Source organism: Thunnus maccoyii, chromosome 5 (genome assembly GCF_910596095.1).
Source record: "Thunnus maccoyii chromosome 5, fThuMac1.1, whole genome shotgun sequence".
Taxonomy (NCBI): domain Eukaryota; kingdom Metazoa; phylum Chordata; class Actinopteri; order Scombriformes; family Scombridae; genus Thunnus; species Thunnus maccoyii.
In genome coordinates this window covers 9,162,077-9,185,429 of record NC_056537.1, presented here as the reverse complement: position 1 = coordinate 9,185,429, position 23,353 = coordinate 9,162,077, and the positions used below count along the sequence as shown (strand labels likewise).

General features: G+C 41.4%; 1 protein-coding gene and 1 long non-coding RNA gene across 5 annotated transcripts; one reads left to right on the top strand and one right to left on the bottom strand.

The window, feature by feature from the left end:
- Positions 1-63: 63 nt before the first annotated feature.
- Positions 64-21,132, top strand: sin3aa (SIN3 transcription regulator family member Aa). 4 transcript variants are annotated; one of them, XM_042410700.1, is made up of 21 exons: positions 64-166; positions 7,249-7,465; positions 7,768-7,950; positions 9,395-9,501; positions 9,983-10,277; positions 10,371-10,619; positions 10,734-10,886; positions 11,158-11,313; positions 11,470-11,559; positions 11,971-12,089; positions 12,194-12,404; positions 12,712-12,828; positions 13,150-13,388; positions 13,989-14,172; positions 14,326-14,902; positions 15,259-15,428; positions 15,528-15,701; positions 16,410-16,502; positions 17,088-17,182; positions 17,496-17,688; positions 19,145-21,132. In XM_042410700.1, exons 1-21 carry the CDS (start codon positions 69-71, stop codon positions 19,373-19,375), a joined length of 3,951 nt encoding a protein of 1,316 aa, XP_042266634.1. In that variant the 5' UTR covers positions 64-68; the 3' UTR covers positions 19,376-21,132. The 4 variants fall into 4 exon arrangements, with proteins under 4 accessions (XP_042266634.1, XP_042266633.1, XP_042266636.1 ...); XM_042410699.1 differs by having other exon boundaries at positions 7,753-7,950; XM_042410701.1 differs by lacking the exon at positions 64-166 and adding an exon at positions 4,503-4,588 and having other exon boundaries at positions 7,753-7,950.
- On the bottom strand, positions 4,081-5,795 carry LOC121896743. The gene is made up of 2 exons (XR_006096100.1): positions 5,008-5,795; positions 4,081-4,562 (listed from the first exon to the last, which is right to left on the bottom strand). It is a non-coding gene; the product is annotated as an uncharacterized LOC121896743 (long non-coding RNA).
- Positions 21,133-23,353: the final 2,221 nt, after the last annotated feature.

The following is a 23,353-nucleotide window of genomic DNA, read 5'->3' as shown; positions in this document are numbered from 1 at the left end:
ATCTGATGAAGCCACTGCAGCCTCAGTGATGCTCGCTGTGTTTTTTAGCGGGTGATATTTAAAATAAAATGACGTGGACTGTAGTGTGCGCCAATGCCAACGGAGGGGGGCGTCTCCAAATATTTTGTTACAAACACGAATCCGGAGTAAGGAGTCTTTTTCCTGGGTATGTAACAGCTGTTTAAACTAAATAATATTAACTATACTGATGATAAAACAAAGTGAACGATGTTTATTACGAATCGGAAAAGCGCTCTGTTGTCAGTCGCGCCTTTTGTGTCCTTATATGAATTGAAACGGGGGGCTTTTATGCTCGTAAACGGGCAACAGAATAGCCAGAAAACATAACGTGGTATAGATGGCCAGATCTGTAAAAAGACGTCATTTTGTTCGGCTAGTAAACAATCTCCCCCGGGCTGTGTAATGAGAATCTGAGGCACCCCGCTGTCTGGAAGTGGAAACATTTTGTCTGCAGCGTTGTGTGAGCATGTAACGCTTGTTTGCAAATGGATCTGTAGTGTGGAAGAGAAGAGGGGGGGGGGGGGAGAGGGAGGAAGACAGGTTAGACATTTTACTCCCGACTATTTGAAGTAAACAAAGAATATGATTTGTTAAACGCGCGGCCGTCCTCTCTGCAGGAAAAATGGGGCTGCGTTTTTGTGTTTTTTTTTTTTTTTTTTTTTTTTGGAGAGAGAGAGAGGAGGGGGGGGACACGGGGAATGGCGTGCCGATGTTTCCATACAGCGACGCCGTAGTTCCCGTTTCGTTTGACTTTGGCATTGTTTAATAAGGGCAACTGGATCAGCTCTGTCCGCCGTGAAAAGATGCGCTGATAGCCGCCTACAGGCCACGGCTACTTCACCGTGTTCCTCCAGTGTTACCAGTGATGCGTTTTGGTGCCATAAAGCCTTTTGTTTGGAGTGTGGCAGCCTGCGAATACGCACGTCCACCGACGCTGGCTGGTTGGCTGGCTTGCTGGCTGTGGGGCTCGTTGATCCTCCTTAAACCGTGCAGTCCGGTGTTGTGTGTGTCGGGGGGGTGGAGGGGGGGGATCTCCACAGCCCGTAACAGCTCGGTGTCTTGCATGCTTTTGCACAAACACTAAAAAACGACTTGTGAAGCAGCCGATAAATAGTCTTACAGCGTACGTTCAAAACAAGAAAATCAGCTGTATGTTTTAGTCAAATGCTGGATTTGGTGTTCAAGCGTATATTTTGCAAAGGAAGCTGCAAACATGCGCGTAATTATGTTGGGAGGGGGGGCAGTCGGGATAGTGGAGTACTCCGAGTGTGTGTGTGTGTGTGTGTGTGTGTGTGCGTGTGTGTATGTGCTGCAGCCTACGATCGCTGTTGAAGCCTCTGCCCGGGCTGGAAGGAGGAAGGAATCCCGGGCTGGTGCTGCAGCTCCGCCTGTCGTGGGCGATGGTTTATTTAGGAGGTTCCACCTTTTGGAGATTTGTAATGACTATTGCGCGCAGTGATTGGCTGCTTTGTCCACAAGGAGGCGGGACATAAGTACAAGAGGTAGACTCGCTCCCTCCTACACAGTCACGTGTCACCAAAGTCCAGGAAATAGATAGATAGATAGATAGACAGACATAAGAATATAAGGACACTCAAAGAAGTAGATAAGAGATAAAACAAAAACATAAATAACTACAATCTTAAACTGAACTAAATCTCAAATTTAGGACCATACTCTAAATTGGAGATGCACTGATACTAATACCCAATATTGGTTCAATACTGACTCAGATAGCTGGATCTGGTATCACTGGACACACCAGATACCATTATTTTAATACATAACAATTCAGTAAATTTATATCTATTTATATAGTAAATAATAATAGTATAGTTACATCTAGTTTTACAAAGTTAGGAAAGCAATGTTTAAGTCAAGCCTGATTTTATACATAAAAAAATGATCCCAGTCTCCTCCACACAGTGAGGCATACAGCTTATCAATTGAACACTGGTGCCGGACCAGTACTCGGTATTGACCAATACCCAAAGCCCAGGTATCTGTATCTGTACTGAAAAAGTCAGATCAGTGCATCCCTACTCTAAATAGGTTATAGAGCCTGCATATGTAGTGCCTTGTGGGGCTGGGTGGTATGGATAAAAATCAAATATCACAATATTTTTGACCAAATACCTCAATATTGATATTGCATCAGTATTGTAGGGATGAGTATCGGTGCAGCCCAAGATAACGTTCTGTAAAAGTTTTATTTTGTTCCAACCAACCCTCCACAACACAAAGATATTCAGTTTACTTTAGAAGACTAAAGAAACCACAAAATATTCACATCCAAACAGCTTGAATCAGAGAATTTGGACTTTTTTTTTTCTTAAAAAATGACTCAAAGTGATTTATCAATCATCAAAATATTTGGCGATTAATTAACTTATCGATTAATGGACTAATTGTTGCAGCTCTAATGGTATGGTATGGTATGGAAAGGCATTTAATTGGAATTGCATAGATGCATATTGAAAACAGTCAATTTATACACAGTACAGGTATGTGATATACACGAGGCTGAGTACCAACTGAGCAAAGGAGCAACTAACCCCCAGCAAGTCCCTGGTTCACTGTGTGTCAGTTACTATTTGGTAAATTGATTACTTAAAAACGTGTTTGTGAATTTGCACCATAGAAGTACTATATCAGCTGGGCCCTGCATTTTTAGGCAATCTTGTGACCCATCTTGTAGGGGGGCCATGTGTCAAAACATACATTTAATATTGTAACATCTTTATTTGTTATTTCATAATGTTTTTGGCTATCTCGCCTTCATCAGCGTGGTGCCTGAGGTTGCTTCCTTTTCCCTTCGATCCATTTCACCAATTTATAATGTGATCAACAAGTCACCATATAAACAAAACATCATAGTCAAAAGCTCTGATGTTTGTACTTTTTCATCTCAAGCTAACAATCAGTAAAAAAGTTAAACATTCATCTTCCAATTCAGGTAAATCAAATTCTTTATTCAAACTAGTATTTCGAGGCAGTGTATTTAAATCACTTCCATTTTATGTATAAAAATATAAGTTTATATTATGCTCACATAAAGCGGTCACCTAAATAAAGTTGTGTGATTTATGAATTCATTACCAAAAAACTAACTGACATACAGAAAGCCGTGTGTGTGTGTGTGTCTGTGTGTGTGTGTGAAGTATGTAACAAAAAAAAAAGACAGTTGTGGTTTTGGTTTTCAAAGTGCAAGTGGTACGATATCTACTTGATTTGACTATCTGAAGCTTCATATTAGCTTCAGATAAACTTTTAAATACATTTTTGCACAGGAGGAGGACTGTGGATTTTGACCCCTGTCACTTACATTGTAAATACATTATGAAGGGATCTTAATAATAGTAATCATTCCTCCTGTTCATACAGGAGGAATGATTACAACTAGAAAACCCTATTTCAAATGTGCATTTGGGCACCTGAATGTTGTTTTAAGACAGACTTGAAAAAATATGAACCCTTCCTTTAAAATAGACAAGAAAAGCCTGATGCTTCACTGAGGAATGACCACTTCATGTAAGAAATAGACATTGAGTACAATTATTATTGATCACATGAATCATCTTTATTGGCCAAGATTGTTTATGCATACAAGGAATTTGACTCCAGTTTAGTGGCTCTCAACATACTTACACACAAAAGTCCCCAGAAAGACACACAAGGACAACAAGCCAACAAAGATAATTAAACATAAACATATCACTATTATGTACAAGGAAGTGGCTTAAATAATAGATATATAAATATATAAATAAACAAGTGGACAACAACATACAGTGTCTATATACAAGTGAAAGTGTTTGTGTGAAATAAACAGGATACAAATAAGGCGAAGGTGTGAAGAGTGCAAAGAGTGCTGAGATTGAATGGTTTTAAAAAGTTACTGTATATACATACAATAGGTGGTTATGTACCGTATATGCAGCCTGTTCAAATATAAAGTAATGGCTCAAATGTAAATATATAAAATCTGTAGGTAAGGAGAAAGAGCGTGTCTGACTGTGTACTGGAGTATTGGGGAAGTCAAAAAGTGTGTTCTTCAAACAAGTTTTGATGTGTTTATTAAACGTTAACGTGTTTCATACAGCAATTTCTCACCATACATACTAGTGGGAACTCCTCTCTTCTCCTCTCCGCTCACTGGCATTGTCGCGCTTCAACTCAAAATGGGCGTGCTGGGTAAATGTACGATAAGTCCTTGATTGACAGCTCAAACTCACAATCAGGATCCGTCGCCCCGCCCTTCTGCGGATCCTCCGGACGAACTGTCCAATAGCGTGTGCCGGGGGCGGGGTTATATATAAAAAACCACGCCTCCCTCCACAGCTAACCGAACGGAGATTGTTTTCCTCTCTCGGGGAGATTTTCACTTTGCAGCTCACACAGCTTGAATTGTTTATTTTTTACAAACACACGCCACCGATAAGTTGCTTTTTTCCGCACATACGTCGCTTCGGTGTCTTTTTCCCCAAGCAGGAGGTGTGGTGGTTAACGGATTATTCAGAAGCATCATCTGCGAACTTCGGCTTGCCATTTAGGAGAGAGAGAGGGGGTGAGTTCAGCTGAATTCATTCAGAAAGCTAACACAGCTAGCTGCCTACCTACCGTTAGCAGACGTTTTAAGTAAACTACAAGGGGAATCGGTGTTTCTTTACATGTCACTCACTCGTAGCTACAACTGATATGAGCTCTCTAAGAAATCGATAGCTAATGCTCGCTTCAGATTGTTGTTTCAGCTACAGCGAGCCACATCGCTAATGGTTAGCTGCATGTGCTTCCCCGCTAGCCCCGGACGATTGTCGCTGTCGGGCTACTCATGTTGTTTACATTAGCTAGCAGCTAACTGGCAGCATAAAAACCCTGCCGACACACAAGTTATGGGTGAAGTTAATAAAAATAATCACCTGTATGTACTTTTAAGCTGGATAGGCAGCCAAACGGGTAGCAAGTGAGGTACTTTTTCGTGCTTACCTGCTTGACACGGGGTGTAATTTGCTGCTCCTCCTGCGCCACGCTCTAAATGGCGGGCGTGAGGGAAGCGTCGTGCTGTAACTCGAGGTCGGTGCTTGTGTGTTTGCTAGGCCGTAAAGGGGATGGTGAGGAGCTGCCGTCGGACAACGGCTGGTAGCCTGTAGCAAACATGTCTGTATTTGCCTGTACGTGACTACAAACGCTACTAGCTACGCCACATGAAGATGAAATATCTATAAATACTCGCAGCCTCACTCTCTCCGGCTGCGAGAATGTGTTGGTGAGCAGCTCAGTTCGGCTCCACTGTCGGAAGTGTTTACGAGTACACTTCAGTTTGACAGCCTTTATGTCACTTTTTTGCTCGATTTAAAGGTTTTATTGAGCGATATTTATTCTATCCCGGTTCGTCTTTCATTCAGAGGCTCGGGACTCGGTGCTGTCTTGAGGAAGTTGTGAATGGCAGACCGACTCCCACGTTCCCACACAGCACCTGTTTGTTGCATCGGTGACGTAGAGTGTCTGTAGATTTCATTGGCTGCAGAGGCTGCAAGTTTTACATTCAGTGCATGTTAACATTTAAGACCCATTTAAGACGTGCTTTTCACCACTTTTGCAGTAAATCAGCTCATCACTAAAAAAAAAATAGGAGATAAAAACGGCAGCTGCCTGAATATGTGCAATATAACATAAACTCATTCCTTTATCATCTGTAAACCCAAAACTGTTGGTGTGGGTTTCACAAGAGTTTTCAAGGAATGCTGTCCCAAATAGCTGAGATTTGATTCAACATTTACTATTAGTCACCATATTCTCTATTCTTTATTCATTAAAAAAAATTAAACCTTAATTTTAAATACCTGTTGCATTTACGCTACCTTTTCCTCAAGCCCAGGGAACGCAATTTCATGTATTCATGGGTAGCATTTGAAACCGAAAAGTATACACGAAACTGTCGTAGAGCTGGGTATCAGTACTTGATACTTTTAAGGTATCGACGGAAATAACTCAGTACCAAGTAGTATCGAAACTCCTCCAATCAAGCAATACTTGCATTCGATCCTTTTTGTACCCAGATCTAGAAAAAAATGACTATTTGTGTAGTTTGGCCCGCAGTCAACCACTGCAAGCGTACTCTTCAGTTTAATGATTGGCCCACTACCGCAGCTAAAACCCGTACAGTTATTTAACAAATATTTCAATAATTTGAACACTTTCAAAATGTATTTCTGTAGAAATCATTTAGATGGGGAGGAGTGCTGACATTTTTTGCAACTTAATGCTTCCATTCACATGATTCACATGGGTATCGAATGAAGTAGAAGAAAAGGGTATCAAATAAAGTACTCTGTTTGTATCGGTTTCACTTTAAGACTACTGGTACTGGTATTCTTTAAATGGTACCCAGTCCTAAATTGTGGTGAGATAACAATAAAGGTCCTTTAATCCCTGAACATTTTAGGCAGAAAACAAATCTTCAATGAATAAAACTGCTCTTTATAACAAGAGGGGTGAATTATATGAAAGTAATAATAATAATAGAAGCAATCTAAACATAAAACAACAGAGAAAATCCATTAAAGGAACAAAAGCTTGTACATCCAGGTTGTTGAGTCTTGTGTGTTGTCTCTTCGTAACTGCTTTCTTTTCCCTAAAACCCCCCTCCTCCGACTCTTTCACACACATACAAATTTTTCTCATTTTAATGCTTTTGCTCCACCATCTCTGTGACGGTCCTGTGGCAACGTAGCTGCTCTGTCTGTTACCTATGCAGGAGGGCGTAGCTTAAGTTTTAGGCCGTCATTGTTGGAGAGGCCCAGGACATCATCGAGTGTAATCAGACACTTTAAGTCAGTCTGCAAAGACACACACTGCTTTCATCTTCTCTCAGGGTAACTTTGCTGAAGTTCCCGAACAAAGAAACTTCACAAAAGTATAACACAGATAGAAACAGTCGTGTGTTATAACATGTTGAGATATCAATGAGGTCCGAAGGAGTGGACTTCTGTGGATTATCTTCGTATCGTCAGGTGCTATGTAATAATTCTCCTCCTCAACCAAACAACATAAGTGGCTAGCTGGCACCGTGTTGATTCATAATTTTACAGTTGAAGCAAAAATTACTGCCACATGTTCCTCACCAAACTGCTGAATGAAACCAAGAGGCTGATTTAATGGATTCTGATAACTTGACAGAGGTCTGCCAGTGTGAAATAAGGTCCATATGGTGCTCTTCATTCCCAGGTCTCTCAGCTCTCACGAGTATGAGTTCATAATGAAGCGGCGACTGGAGGATCAGGAAACGGTTTTTGCGTCCCAGCAGCGGCGCCTCCCTGGCAACGCGGAGGCTTTCCAGCATCGTGTCCTGGCCCCTGCTCCAGCCCCAGCTGTGTATGAGGCCGTGACTGACAACATGCAGCCCACAGCAGGCGTCCAGTACTCCGTCCCCCAGGGATACCAGGTATATACTGCATGTCCACTGCAAGTCTCTCTAAAACTAGGTCATATAGAGAAGTTTTACTCATACCGTAGGCTGTCAATTTCACCCCTGTTACAGATACAGAGACTGAAGCTCTGTTTTTTTCCATCTGGAAGCTGTCAGTATCTCCTTACTTTTATGAAGAGAACTTTCTGTACATTTATTGCACAATTTATATAAGTCTGTTTTTTGGGGGGGGCAAGTTTAAGTGCAAACTGACAGATGTCTTTCTACCAGAGTATGACTATTTGCTGTTCCTCCAACAACAGTCTCTGCTTTCCCAGGTTCCCACTGTGGCCCAGAACAGTGGAGGGCATGGACACACCCCGAGCCCAGCAGTCCATGGGGGGTCCCACCACCACAGCCCTGCAGTCCAGTCCCACGGTCCCGCGGTGATGTCGGGGCACGGCCACACGGCTGCTCCTCAAGCCTCCGCGCAGGGCCAGCAGCAGTTCCAGAGGCTCAAGGTCAGTCGGCCACTTTCGCTTTGAAAGGTTCGGGGTTACATTCGTCAAAACCTGTAAATGTCAAGAAGTTTTCATGCCAGGGAAGTTATTGAAAGTAAATATCCAGGCATTTTTTTAGAGGTGCAAAGGAAATTTGTGTATTTTTAGCCCTTCGAATGTTTAGTGGAATTGTCGGTTGATGGTAGTTTGAGAGTCTGGTTAGTTAAATGGCGAGTTTCCATTGTTATAACCTGACTCAAGTGGCCACAACAAAAAGGAGACACACCATGTCAAAGTTTAACCAAAGATATTTATGTAAACAAATTAAACCAAATTAAAGGAAATTAAAGCACTGAATGATTAAAGTATGAGGCGTGGAAGCCTGTGGGATCAGTGGTGGATGTGATGCATGGGTGTTATGTGTGTGTGTGTGTGTGTGTGTGTTGGAAGGTGCATGAAAGCAAAAGAAATAACTAAGGCAGCATAACTAAACCGAACCAAAACGGGCGCCTGAAGGGGAGAAGCGAAGAGCTGCAGCAGCAGCAGCAACAAGCAGTCAGAGGAGAGAGAAGCTGCGGCCAGGCCACACCATTTACCCCCAATCGTATCTAGCCATGCAAATATTTTTAAGTGTGCAATTCACCAACATTACAGTGGTTATCAGTGGAATTTCATTAGCGGTTCTCAAAGCAATGAAAAAATGAATTTGGAAAACTACGTCTTTTTTTCCAGAAACAGTGTCCTGATTAGTCAGAATAATCCACAGACTCTGCTGTGAAAATACTGAAATGTGCTAACAGTCTGCACTTTATTCTGACTTTCTTAAACTTTTTAGAAACTTTTTAAAAATGTGTTAGTTGCCCCCTAGCCACAACAAGACTAAGCTGCCTTTCAATAAAACCTGTGTGACACATGAGCAGTAATGAATTTACGCTTTTAAACATAACAAATCAGAAACCAACAATAATTAATTATGTAGGATACCGTGCAGCAAACTCATTCCTTCCACTAGCTACGATTATTGATTCTTTAAACCAATCAGCTACATTTGCGTTTAAGGGTTACTTTCATTTCCTGAGTAGAACGGTGCCTCCGTGGTATCTGTCACACTGATCAGTTGTGTGTTGAATCTTACAAACCGTGGCAAGAATTTACCAGCATTTGTTTGATGCTTCTAGATAACATCAACCCTGGTTTCATGTGCAGGACATGCTTAGAATATGAGATATTATCTGAGATATTATAAGTTTTAAGACCTGTGTTTTTTTCCAGTATCCGTCAAGGTTTCAGAATGTATCTTCTATATGTTTATGATAGTGTAGGTGCCCGTTCATTTGTGTAAGGTGCTAATTTTTCATTGTTGTCTGTTACTGTAAGGATTTCGAATGGTTAATATCAAACTCAGGGCAGTGATGTCAAATGAATGAAGCAGAAAAACAGACTTTCCCTCTTCTCTCTCCAAAAGGTGGAAGATGCCTTGTCTTACTTGGACCAAGTCAAACTGCAGTTTGGCAACCAGCCTCAGGTCTACAATGACTTTCTGGACATAATGAAAGAGTTCAAGTCTCAAAGGTGAGGACATGATTTGATTTTTACATTGGCTTGCACTTTGAAAATTTGCCTTTTTTTCATGTGTTGATATTTTCTAAAGTAAATGGTTCCCATGTATCCCACAAACTGCTAAAAAAAAAAAAAAAAAAATTGACAACGTTTTCAGATCTGGAAAAATTATGGAAAGTGTTGAAAATAATTGGCACATTTGCCATTTCTTGAGAGCAAACGGTCTGTTATCCCTATCACAGCCGGCTGCCACAGTTCAGAGAGTATGTGCCGCTTTTAGTTTAGTAAAACTCTCAATGCTCCACAATGTTGAGAGCTTTTGAATACACTCTCGGTCAGATCTCAGCCATAGCAGGACGACAGGTTATACAAGACAGTTGAAATGCAAGATTAAGTTGATAATATACAGGACATTGATATTTAATTAAGTTGAAATGCCCACTATTTACAGGTAAGGAGGATTTAAATTAATTGCCTGTTTTTCTGTCTCCAGTATCGACACCCCCGGGGTCATCAGCAGAGTGTCGCAGCTTTTTAAAGGCCACCCGGACCTCATAATGGGCTTCAACACCTTCCTGCCACCTGGCTACAAGATCGAGGTCCAGACCAATGACCTGGTCAATGTAACAACGCCGGGTCAGATCCACCACATCACCCCACATGGCATTTCAGTCCAGAACATCCCCATAACAGGAGCACCTACCCAACACCAACCCCAGCTCCCGCCCACTGCAACCACCAGCGCTCCGCCCCTCCTGACGCAGCCCACCCCTGCCAAGATGAGCAAGGTGAGAATCTACATAAGGAACTTACACTTTGTTTGTTGCGCAGCATCTTGTAAAATAACCCCTAACACCTTCGATGTTCCGCCCCTCTCCTAGCCTCTTCAGCCCCAGGCGTTGACACCAAGCAGTCAGAGCAATCCGTCCATCCCTGCATACACCTCTCCCCGCTCCCCGCCCATGCAGCTCCACCCGCCGCTCAGTGGGACCCCCACCGGTCCACCCATGCAGAACAACCAGCCAGTGGAGTTCAACCACGCCATCAACTACGTCAACAAGATCAAGAACCGCTTCCAGGGCCAGCCCGACATCTACAAAGCCTTCCTGGAGATCCTCCACACGTACCAGGTCAGAGTTTATGATCCGACACACCTGCCCCCTAAAGACTTTCTGTAGTGCAAGAACTTCTTAGTGAATGTTTCAGCAGTGACTTCACAGAAATCTTATATTCATCCACTACAGAAGGAGCAGCGTAATGCTAAGGAGGCAGGAGGGAACTACACCCCGGCTCTGACGGAGCAGGAGGTCTACGCTCAGGTGGCCAGACTCTTCAAAAACCAAGAGGATCTTCTTTCAGAGTTTGGGCAATTTCTCCCCGATGCCAACAGTTCAGTGGTGAGCAGAGTTACGATACTAAGTTGACCCATCTTCTTGCGTCAGTGCAGAGGATCTAGCAGTCACTTCAGGAGTGATCTCAGGAGTTTTACTCTCCAGATCATTTCCTTTATAGTATATGCTACTTTTAATGGCTCTTAATTAAAAACTTTGTTCATATCATGTTGTGTAGACGGGTGTTAGGTCAGTACTTTTCCTAGCAAGGGGAGCAGTTGTACTCTTGCTCTATCAGTCGTACCCCTGTCTTATCACTACTGTGTTTTCTCTTCAGCTATTGAATAAGACAACAGCTGAAAAGGCAGAGTCTGTACGGAATGATCACGGTGGAACCGCCAAAAAGCTGCAGCTCAACAACAAACAGAGGCCCAATCAGAACGGCTGCCAGATCCGTCGGCATCCAGCTCCAGGCAGCACACCCCCCGTGAAGGTAAACACGCTCTCTTCATTACTGCTGTCGTCAAACAGTACTCGCATCCTGTTTCCACTTAATTACCATGTTTTTTTTTTTTGTCTCCCGTTGTGGGATTGTTTTTGATTACTGTACCTTTTGTCTCTTCATTTCCATCTCGGTAAAACGCTACAGAAGAAGCCCAAGTTATTGAATTTGAAAGATCCGTCGGTGGCAGAGGCCAGCAAGCATGGAGTCGGAACAGAGTCTTTGTTCTTTGAGAAAGTGAGTTGTTGGTATACTGTTTATATAGTTTAAATCCATCCAATTTTTTTTGTTTATGTAAAAATACAGTCATTAAATGAAAAATATTAACATGGAAAGAAAGGAAACAGATCTGTGAGTAAGGAAGATAGCATTTTAAATCAAAACACATGCTGAAAAAAGCAGAGCAAAGAGCAAAAGTTTTAGGTTATTAATCCCACTTTAACTGTACAGATTGGTAATAACATTGTTTTAAATATAGATTTATCACCAATGTCTATTTGAAGTGCACATGAAAAAATCTTAACTCTTAATTTTGATATTCTTTATTCAAAGTAATAAAGTTTTTGTTTTGCAGAAAATATTTGCACATTTTGTGTACCTCCAGTAAGCTCTGACATAAATGGTTTTAACATTTATTTCTCATCAAAGGTGCGTAAAGCCTTGCGAAGTGCAGAGGCCTACGACAACTTCTTGCGATGTCTGGTCATCTTCAATCAGGAGGTGATCTCCAGGGCTGAGCTGGTGCAACTGGTGCTGCCCTTTTTAGGGTGAGTTTTCTCTCATCTCTCTTGACACATGAGATAAACGTCTTCCTCACAGCACATTGTATTTCTCATTCTTCATTTTTTTTAAACTTAACGCTGTCATACAGAAAATTCCCTGAGCTGTTCAACTGGTTTAAAAACTTCCTGGGATATCGGGAAATGTCCCACATCGAAACGTACCCTAAGGAACGGGCCACGGAGGGTATCGCCATGGAGATTGATTATGCTTCCTGTAAGAGGCTAGGCTCCAGTTACAGAGCACTGCCCAAAAGCTACCAGCAGCCCAAATGCACCGGCAGAACTCCACTTTGTAAAGAGGTGAGAGAAGCATTCAGGCAGAGTTTAGAGTAAACATCCAGAAGGTTTAGAAAAAGTCATAAACTGCATCCTTTGATTGCACACTAGTCCATTTTTCTGACTGCTCAGTATTTGTTTTAAATCATATGACACATTTACTGATTATGGGCACTCCAGTTACTTTATGTCTATCTATCTAAAAGTCTGTAGATTAGATTTGGAAACAAGACTTTGTTGGCAAAAAGGTGCCAAAAAAAACACAACAGCACACACACAGACTTTGAGATAAATAAGTAGATGACAAAGTGTTTGTTTCTGTCGTGTCCAGGTCTTAAATGACACCTGGGTCTCCTTCCCCTCGTGGTCAGAAGACTCCACTTTTGTCAGCTCCAAGAAAACCCAGTACGAAGAGCACATCTACAGATGTGAGGATGAACGCTTTGAGGTGAGCAGGAACATTAAGCATTTACAGCTTGATGAGGTGACATCATCAAAGACAAAGGCCGATATCCCAGAATGAAAAATAATTTTATTCCAATAGATGTCACATTTTCCTTTTCCAGGAATTATTTTTTTCTCATTAGTGTCTTAAAAACATCCCCGAACAAAAACTCGGGAATTACTCTAGAGACATTTCTAATTGGCGAACAGTAAAACATGTGAATATTTGGAAAATCAAGGAACATCGTGAGCCTTTTTAATGAAAAATAAAGGACATGCAGGCTCAGCAAAGGATAATAAAATGCTTGTGTTTTCCACCCTGCAGCTGGACGTTGTGCTGGAAACCAACCTGGCTACCATCAGAGTCCTGGAGACGGTACAGCGGAAGTTGTCCCGCATGTCTGCAGAGGAGCAGGCCAAGTTCCGCTTGGACAGCACGCTGGGCGGCTCCTCGGAGGTCGTGCACCGAAAGGCCATCCAGAGGATATACGGAGACAAAGCACCCGACATCATCGATGGTCTGAAGAAAAATCCTGCTGCTTCTGTCCCCATTGTGCTAAAGAGGTGGGTGTTTAAATGATAATACATTTATTTTGACTGATTGTGTTGTATTTTTGTTTCATTTTTTATTAGTTGATTAATGTTTGTGGGGGGAAAGAAAACAACATAAAGCTGTTTTTTCTGTTGAGGTTGTTCTGTGACTTTGATCGTGTATTTCTGAGCAGTGTGGTGAATCATCAGTAAGGTGCATACACGCTCACGCACATGTGTGGGATTCACAGGCTCTCTGTTTACACAGTGTAGTAAATATGTGTACACCAGCTTCTTTTTGAGCCCAGACTGAGGTCATGAGCCGCAGCTTATAAACCCTCACTAATCCACACAGGAAAGAAAAAAGCCAATGTGACGTTGGAGTGGTGGATTTAAAAATGGTGCTTTTATAGACTGAACTCTCCATCGTGGCAAAAAGATTTGACAAGAAGTCACTTCTTTAACTGTATTTATTATAGTTCTCCTGCCTGAAAAACATAACGCAGCAGATGTTTGCATCATGTTGTAAAGATGTGAAGTAACAAGCGAGACTGGACGCTCTGCCACCTTTTTTTAAAATGTTGTTTTAAATGTCACTGAGAGGTTGTTCACATGCATAACTTCTCTACTCAGGTTAAAGACCAAGGAGGAGGAGTGGCGGGAAGCCCAACGAGGCTTCAACAAGATCTGGAGGGAGCAGAACGAGAAGTATTACCTCAAGTCTCTCGACCATCAAGGCATCAACTTCAAACAGAACGACACCAAAGTGCTTCGATCCAAGTCCCTGCTGAATGAAATCGAAAGTATCTACGATGAGGTAAGTTATCGTAGCGATGTAATACAAACTGCTTTAAGAAACTGCAAATCAAATAGGAATCATAGTAGAAACAGACTCTCAGATGAAGGAGGGAATCACAGAAAATTTGCTCTGTATCCAAAGTGTTGTCATTGAATTGTTTCTCCTCTGCAGCGCCAGGAGCAGGCGTCGGAGGAGAACGCCACCCCGCCAACGGGCCCCCACCTGACTCTGGCGTACGAGGACAGCCAGATCCTGGAGGACGCGGCGGCGCTCATCATCCACCACGTCAAGCGCCAGACCAGCATTCAGAAGGAGGACAAATACAAGATCAAACAGATCATCTACCATTTCATCCCAGACATGCTGTTCGCTCAGCGCGGCGAGCTCTCTGACGTAGAGGAGGAGGAGGAGGAAGAGGAGATGGATCTGGAAGAAGGCGCCTCCAAAAAGCACAACGGCGTCCCCGGCAGCGGGAGCCCCTCCAAGTCCAAGCTGCTGTTCAGCAACACGGCAGCACAAAAGCTACGCGGCTGCGACGACGCCTACAACCTCTTCTACGTCAACAACAACTGGTACATCTTCCTGCGCCTGCACCAGACGTTGTGCTCGCGTCTGCTGCGGCTGTACGGGCAGGCGGAGCGGCAGATCGAAGAGGAGGTCAGGGAACGAGACTGGGAGCGGGAAGTCCTGGGACTCAAGAAGGAGAAGAACGACAATCCGGCCATCCAGCTGAGATTAAAGGAGCCCAGTGAGTAACAAGAATAAAATCTAAAGCGTCTGTGTCTCTACTTTAACCGTTCTGCTTTGTGTTTGTTGGGTACAGACTATACATTTTGTGCCATTTTCCAGCTTTTTGCCTCATAATAAACATTCCTCTTTTTCCTAGAGAACATTTTTCAAATATTTTGTTTTTTGTTTTTCAGTAAACAAATATTGAAAAACTGAATGAACAAGTGGAGTAAAGTACAAAAACTTACTGCATTGGACAGAAGATTTGGAGAAACCGCTTCCAATATGAGCACTGTTTGTCAAAAATGATCCATTTGAAATCCAGGTAGTCTTTCTGTCATATGCTGATCCACTTGTGATTTTTCTTGTCTCTAGTGGACATCGAGGTGGAAGATTACTACTCGGCCTTCTTGGAGATGGTTCGGAATCTCCTGGACGGAAATATGGAGGCTTCACAATACGAGGACTCGCTGAGGGAAATGTTCACCATCCACGCTTACATCGCCTTCACAATGGATAAGCTCATCCAAAGCATCGTCCGGCAGGTAAGCCGTCTGTTCTCTCTCTGTCTTCCCTCCGGATCTTCCATCCAGATCTGAACGGTTGTTTTTCCAATCCAACGCCGCTGCTTCTCTCCTCCTCAGCTCCAGCACATTGTTAGCGATGAGATCTGCATCCAGGTAACGGACCTCTACCTGGCAGAAAGCACTAACGGCGCCAGCGGAGGAACCATGTCCACGCAATCATCGAGGAGCTCCGCGGAGGCCGTCTACCAGCGGAAAGCCGAGCAGCTCATGTCTGATGAGAACTGCTTCAAGGTAAATACAGAAATGTAGAAATGTTTGCTGTAATTGATCCAGAAATTGTGACAAATTGAAAGTCAAAGCTTTCGCCTTCGTTGTCCCGTTAACAAAGCAGCCGAGTCGGTAAACATAAACATGTCGCCTACAGTTTACTACTCTCATTTCTGAATATCACTCACAAGAATTTTAAATCTGCTTAAGGCCACCTGCCACCAGCATGTCAATTTGCTTTTTGACCTATTTTGAAAGCTTGATTTTACAGCTGATATAACCTGCTCGCTTCACACACAAGTGTATCCGCTTTTGTCCAAAAAGATCCAATTTTGAAGAGGACATCTGAAAACTAGATCACTCTGGAGCGATAGTTACATTAAACATTTATATCAGGCTGGTGTGTGAACTCCAGCTGGATGTAAAAATAAAGAGAGAGAGACGTCTCACAAAATACAAATCACATAATGTCCATGTTTTTATATTGTTCTCTGCTTTTTTATTGTATTTTTATTAGAAATTTAAATGTAGAATGAGTAGAAGAACTAAAATTAGACAAAATATTTGGAAAGATGGCACGACTTATAACAAAAATTCACGATTCCAACTCAAGATATTACAGTCGTTCGGTGTGCACCTCAGCCATCTGATCCCTCAGGACATGCTAGCTTCTTTACTTCTCACGCTGAATTAATTTTGCTCTCACATGCGACGTCTTTGTCACTTCCTCAGGTGATGTTTCTGAGGAACAGAGGCCAGGTGCAGCTTACGGTGGAGCTGCTCGACACGGAAGAGGAGAACTCCGACGAGCCCATGGAAGCCGAGGTAAGAAACACATCTGAAAGTAGTTGAACGTCTCACAGCACTTCTGGCTGTAGGTTTGAAAGTTTTTGCCCCATGAGCAAAGAGTTTGGTGGAATAACTTTTTTTCAAAAGCCAAACTATATACATCAGCATTTTTTTTTTATTTTTTTTTTTTTTCACAATTTTACAAGCCACTTAAGATTTTTTTCTTATCAAGTAGAGCCTCTGTGACGGCTGGCAAATTGCAAAAATGAGGAATTGTGCAAAGTCCCGACCACAGTCGTTGGCTTTTGGCTGGTCTTGAATTCTCACACTGACATTTAGTGGCACTGAATGATGTTTGAAAAGGAGTTTAAACGTCTCATTTGGCTTCGTATGTCATAATCAGTAATATCTTTGATTATTATCTTCATTTTTTATATGAGGATCAATCCATATGCAGCAAATAAATGCAATGTTTTGTCGTTGTTTTCACATTTTTGTCTAGTAAGAAGGTCCACTTTCCCAGCTGGAGTGGAAACACTAGTAAGGACCTTTTGGTAATGCTGGTGCAATATTAGTGTTTATATACCGAATCTGTGTCTTAAACTTGTTTGGTATCTGCAGCGCTGGTCTGATTATGTTGGACGCTACTTAAACCCAGATTCCACCGCTCCAGAGCTGAGGGAGCATCTTGCTCAGAAACCAGTTTTTCTTCCCAGGTAATTTTTGTTTTGTTTTGTTTTTTTTAGATTTTCTATTCTCCTTTTAAACTAAGATTGTAGTTTTATTTCTTTAAGTACAGGACATTTGTAAAACACGTTGCTGAGTTTCCGTTGCCGCAGTGAAAAAGCTCAGTAGAGTACCTTGTTGCGTAAGCTGTCCGACACATCTCTACCTATGAAAGTCGAATTTTAAAAGTCAAAACATATGAGTCCTTTTTGATTAAATTAACGCTCATCGATTTGTTCTGACACATTCTTGCTTGATCTCATTAGTCACTCTCATCACGTATGTCTCCGCGCCCGTAACCAGGAATCTGAGACGGATCAGGAAGTACCAGAAAGGCAGGGAGCAGCTGGACAAAGAGGCCTGCGAGGGCGGCAAGAAATCCCTGGAAAAGGAGAAAATGGAGTGCATGTTCAAGCTCAACTCCTACAAGATGGTCTACGTCTTTAAGTCTGAGGATTACATGTACAGACGCACTGCCCTGATGCGAGCTCACCAGGTATTTACCTGCTTTTTTCCTGCTACTAATCATTTCTGCAACTAATTTCATAATACAGCTCTTCTTACAATGAGTGTGTATATACTGTATATATATATGCAAAGTAATTTCACATCTTTGCTCAGACTCAAAACCAATCAAAATATCTGTAACTCCATAAATCATAGTGGAATATAACAGTCTACAGTTCCTTATATGGTTTTTGTTAAAGGGAACTTTTGCCACGTTTTATATGGATGTCCAATCAGTGTTGATAGTAAATGTAGTCAACTGAAGCAATAAATTACTCAGTTAGTGCTATATTGACTGAGAAACTACGTCACTGTGCAGATTAAATGACGGCGCTGGTGCCATAAGAACAACAGGTTCACAGAGAATATTGGCAACTACTGCAGGCATTTTTAACACTGTATCCCTAATTCAGATAGCTAAAGATGATCCTTTGAAGCTTTGTTAAACCTGCACTTAACCAAGGTCAAGTATAACGTAAGTAAACATACCAATGTAAATTAACTTTTTAAGCAAAGCAGAACACTAACAATACATTGCTGCCTCTGATTGTTTTCAGTTCAGTGTTGGTTTCAATAGCTTAACATCTATCCGCAACAGTGTTATTACATTATGGTTGGCTCTGTGTATATCGCTGTCTTTTTGTAAGCTTTTAACCAGGAATTAACAAACTATACTGTATAACACAGCTGAGCTGACAGATGAATGTTGGTGTTTTCAGTCACCAGTAAGAGGAGCTCTAATACAAAAAGCTGCTCAGTCACTTATGAACCAGTACATTCAGTTCAGCTTGAGGATTCATTCTTAAAGATTCTTAAATCTTTAGTGCTTAAACGTGACATATCATATCATATGCACATTTCCAGGTCTTTATTTATATTCTGGGTCTCTACTGGAAGATCTTTACATGATTTACAGTTCATAAAACTCTTTATTTGTCTTATACTGAGTCTTTACACAGCCCTTCAGTTCAGCCTCTGTCTGAAACAGGCCGTTTTAGCTACTGTCTCTTTAAGGCCCCCCCCTCCTGATAAGTCGACTCTGTTCTGATTGGCCGATTTCCAATGGCTCCGGAGGCTACTTAAACAAACAGTAGTAGGATTTCACTTATTTTTCTTGTTCTTTACTCAAAGGAAACTTCTTTAATACATTCGCACATGTTCGAGTCAGAATCAGATCCGAAATATGTGACAATGTGAACAAGTTGTTGAACAACCTTAGCAGCAAAGACTACAGAACAGCCCTGACTTACGACTTTCAGGGAGTATTTTACATATATTCACCTCAAGTTTTGGACCTTTGACCTTGTTAAACATAGACATCCTACATCATCGACAGTATCCAAAATAACCCTTTAAGAGTCAAGTCCTAAACTATTTACGTTTTATTTTTTACCCACTGAGTTTTCTAACAACAGGCCAGTAACCTCCCTCTCCGTTCCCCACAGTCACACGAGAGGGTGAGCACACGGCTGCACAAACGCTTTAACGCCTGGGTGGAGTCGTGGGCCAAGGAGCACGTCACCCGGGACATGAACGCCGAGACCAACAAGTGGCTGATGGGCGAAGGACGCGACGGCCTATTACCCTGCACCACCAGCCGCCAGCCAGAGGTCCTTCACTTCATGAACATCAACAAGTACCGCGTCAAATACGGCACACCCAGCAAGGCGCCGTAACTAACCAGAGCCAAGAGGAGAGACAAGGAGAGAGACTCATTTCTTTGGGTGGTGTTTGGTCTGAAGTCAAACAGGTCAGGAGTAGAGGTAGGGACGAGGACTTATTAACGTGTTTTTAAGGCCGACATGGGAGCACAATTAAGCTAGCTACCGTGTATGTTGCACCCCGGGGCGGCAGGATTACTGATTTTACCAGCGTTTTTAGCTGGGCCCATTTTTGCGCAGGGCCTTTGGTGCCAAAACTTAGGAATGGTCATGTCCCAGTCGCAGACCTGAGCTCTTACCAGCATTCGGAGCCACGTCTCAGACAAACTTCCCTGAGCCTTTTCCACAGGGGGCTTAGCGACAGCGAGACAGTGAACTTGTGAGAGTCGTAAGAGAGTGGTGCTTTTTGTACTTTTATCACACCGGTTTAGCTTTTTTTGACTGACCGTCTTGTCTGAAGCCATCAGAGTTAAGAGCTCCATCGAAATCAATCACACAGGGATTTCTCTATGATAGTGTTTAACAAACTATACGGTGGACAAGTGCACTTATATTTAGAAAGAGGAAAATGTCGTTTCTAAAGTTTCGTTTCCCCAGATTGAAGGTTTGGAGGGAGCTCAACAAAGTCAAGAGATCTGGTTCAGACATTCCTGCGTTAAGGCCAAATCACAATTATATATGTATCACTAGATGGGAAAAAGGGTTACATTTCCTTTTTCCAAAAACACATGGCAGCATTATTAGAAACTGTGCCTGAGCCCCAAACAGTATTGTCGGGTTAAAATCGAAAAAGCACTGTTGCGTCTTATGTAAAAGAAAATTTAAAAAAAAAACAGAAAAAGAAGAAAAAAGTTAGCCTCACAACACTGTTTGGTCTCAGACTGTAAAATTGTATAGCTTGTGGATGTCAGATACTGACATGTATTCCAGTGTATGTGTTGTGTATATATATTATATATAGTTCTATTAACACAAATGATCCTTGCCGCCCTGGAAGTCAACCTTTTTAAAAATGTTGCTGGCAATGCCCTCCGCCAATACACCAGCTTGTACACACACATAAACACACACACACACATACACACATACATACACACACTCGTCTCATTCTGGGAGGACTGTCCACATGCCGCTCACGTTTGTAAATACACTGTACATAGTCTCAGACTTTTTATGACAGATCTGTGTTGTTGTGCTAGTAATACTTTCCAAGCTTACTGTGGACTTTAGTGATAAATGGCTAAAGTTAGTATGTATATGAAAAAGAAAAATGCAAGACCATTTATTACAGTTTTTACCAAAGGGAGTTGATTATAAAAAAAAAAAAAATAGCTGTTTTCCCCCCTTTGTGTGTTCCTTTATGTCTTTTCTTTTTAATTTCTGTAGTAAAAAAAAATGTGGAAAAGTAGAAATGTATCCAGGTCTTTCAGTTTTTATATATGAAAAATAACTTTTTTTTTTTTTTTTCTTCTGAATGTGACATTTGGTTGGTAAAAATCACTGCCCCCCCCTCCCTCCCTTTCCTTCCCCCCCTTTTTGACATCCAACACCGTCCGTGGTGCTGGTGGGACTCATTTCAGTCTTCAGATGAATGGACTCCACAACGGTCTCACCTTGTGATGTACGCTTCCCTCCCTGGATAGATTTCTGCTGCAAACATCACCCCCACACCATATTTTTGATAATGGAAGAAGTCACACGAGCATGTCTTTAGTCCCTTTATTTAGACATTATTTAAAGTAATAATAAAAATGACATTTGTAGCCTACGTAGCTCTTTGCGGAGTTGTTGAGTGATTTATTTATTTTTCACCCTTTCATCCGGTAACTTCTGTCATTTATGTTCCGTTATAAACTGGAAGGAAATACTCACTACACCACTTTATTCAACGCAATAAATACACAGATTTGTCTTGTTTTTACTTCTATACTAAATTAAAGGTGCAGTGTGAATCAGGGGCATCTAACGGTGATGTTGCAGATTGCAACCAATTAAATACTCCTCCCCTTCCAAGCATGAAGGAGAACCTACGGTGGCTGTGAAAAACTGTGAAAAGTCCCTCTCTAGAGTCAGTGTTTGGTTTGTCCGTTCTGGGCTACTGTAGAAACATGGCGGGCTCCGTGGAAGAGGATCCGCTCCCTATGTAGATATAAAGGGTTCATTCTAAGGTAACAAACACAAACATTCTTATTTTCAGCTGATTATACACTAATTAAAACATACTTATGAATATTATATTCCATTTCTGCTAGATGCCACTAAATTCTACACACTGCACCTTTAACACTTCAAACCACAAAAAGTGAACAGGCTTAATTCAAATGCATAACAGTATGAAAGAAACAATTTGACAACTAGATTAATTAGTGTCTGTCTATATAGTTAAAGTGAAAAGCACAGTGAGTTTAAAGGAAAGAGGAAAACACCCACAGTGTTATTTTCCAACCACTAGCAGCATTTGTGTCAATATCAATGAGCATACAAACACCAGCTAATATATATTCACTCTACATATATTCATTGTATGTTGAACTAACTGAGAAAAGCTGCAGTATTTTCTCTTTGCAAACACTCTGATCCAGGATTCATTTCATTCTCAAAGTCCACTGCTGTTGGGGCAAAAGCAACAAAAAGCATTTGTGTGGTTTGATGAACATTTCCATTAAATAATCTGTTCACTTCAAATCCTGCAGAGGGCGACCTCACACTGTCCACCAGCACCAATAGCTCCTTGCATCCTGCACATACAGTAGTAAATAATATGTTACACTGAAGCTGAACTGAGACACTGAAGAACTTGATTTCACCACAGCTTATATTGGACCAACAGTCTAAAACAACAATCATCTTTGAAGAGCTGGAATAGTTTCGGAACTAATTGCCATTTAAGATTTTCTGCATAGATTTGAATATCAAGCTGACAAAAAATATTCCTTTTGGACACAGTGACAACAACTTTAAAAGCGTTTCAAACAGCTCTAGTTAGTTTGATGTCTGAACTCTTATTGAACTATGAGATTTGAAAATGAAAGTAAAATATCCCTTCAGTGGTTTCCAGTTTTACTTATTTTCTCCGCAAACATCAACATGTACTTTCAGTAGTTCAGTATCGCTGACAAAAGCATGAATTGGAAGCACATGGTGGGACTTTGGAGCCACGCTGTCAACCGAGTCGGGTCTTGTTTTTACTCATCATACTGATTTCTGTTTCAGCCTTGAGTCAAATTGGCCCTGAAAATGGTTTGTGGCGGGTTTTTTTAAGCTGTTGGTGGAGGTTAACATGTCAGGACAGTTTGAAGGGTGTCTTGAAAGATGCCAGTCCAAAAAAATGTGGTCTTTATAATAGTCAAATTACATTTGTAATTGTCCAATGTGGAAAACTTTTGGTTTGTAGTTGTAATTTAATCAGTGACCACAGAGGGAAGCGGGGCGGACGTCTCTTGGCAGCTTTATGTGAGATTTCTGATGGAGAACATCAGCTGGGATTGCAGAAAGCAAACTTTTTCTTCTTTTTTTTTTCAACTTTATTAACAACACGGTAATATACAATTACAATACAATACAAATAACAGTACAGGAAGTACTGGAGAATAAAATAAAATAAACCAATCACAAAAACACAAGCAGAAATAAAATTGTACACCATAAAAGGATAATACACAAAAATAAATAAATACAACTTTTAAAAAAATGAATAAGAAATATTGCAGACCATCTGGGGATGTCGTCCACAATGTTTCTCAAGAGATGAGATGTATTTCAAGCTTTTTTTGTTTTTAGATACTTTACAGACAATCATAAAATGTCTGAAGTTCAACATAAAACAAGTTTTTGTTTGGAAGAAACTGAAGAAATCTGGCCTTGTGAGTATGATGTTTGTCCAAAAGATGCAGCAATTTTATCAATTTATCAACTTCTTTGTTGTTAGACTCTACATTCAAAAATAAGACCATACTTTCTGTAATAGAAACCAAGTCCAAAGAAAAGACATTA

What these genes read in the sequence shown, in the direction of transcription:
- sin3aa (XM_042410699.1), top strand. Translation starts at nt 69, where the DNA reads ATGACGTGGACTGTAGTGTGCGCCAATGCCAACGGAGGGGGGCGTCTC. An exon ending in CCGATGCCAACAGTTCAGTG is followed by an intron (nt 10,887 to 11,157) that starts GTGAGCAGAGTT and finishes TTTTCTCTTCAG; the next exon opens with CTATTGAATAAGACAACAGC. An exon ending in TCGAAAGTATCTACGATGAG is followed by an intron (nt 14,173 to 14,325) that starts GTAAGTTATCGT and finishes TCTCCTCTGCAG; the next exon opens with CGCCAGGAGCAGGCGTCGGA.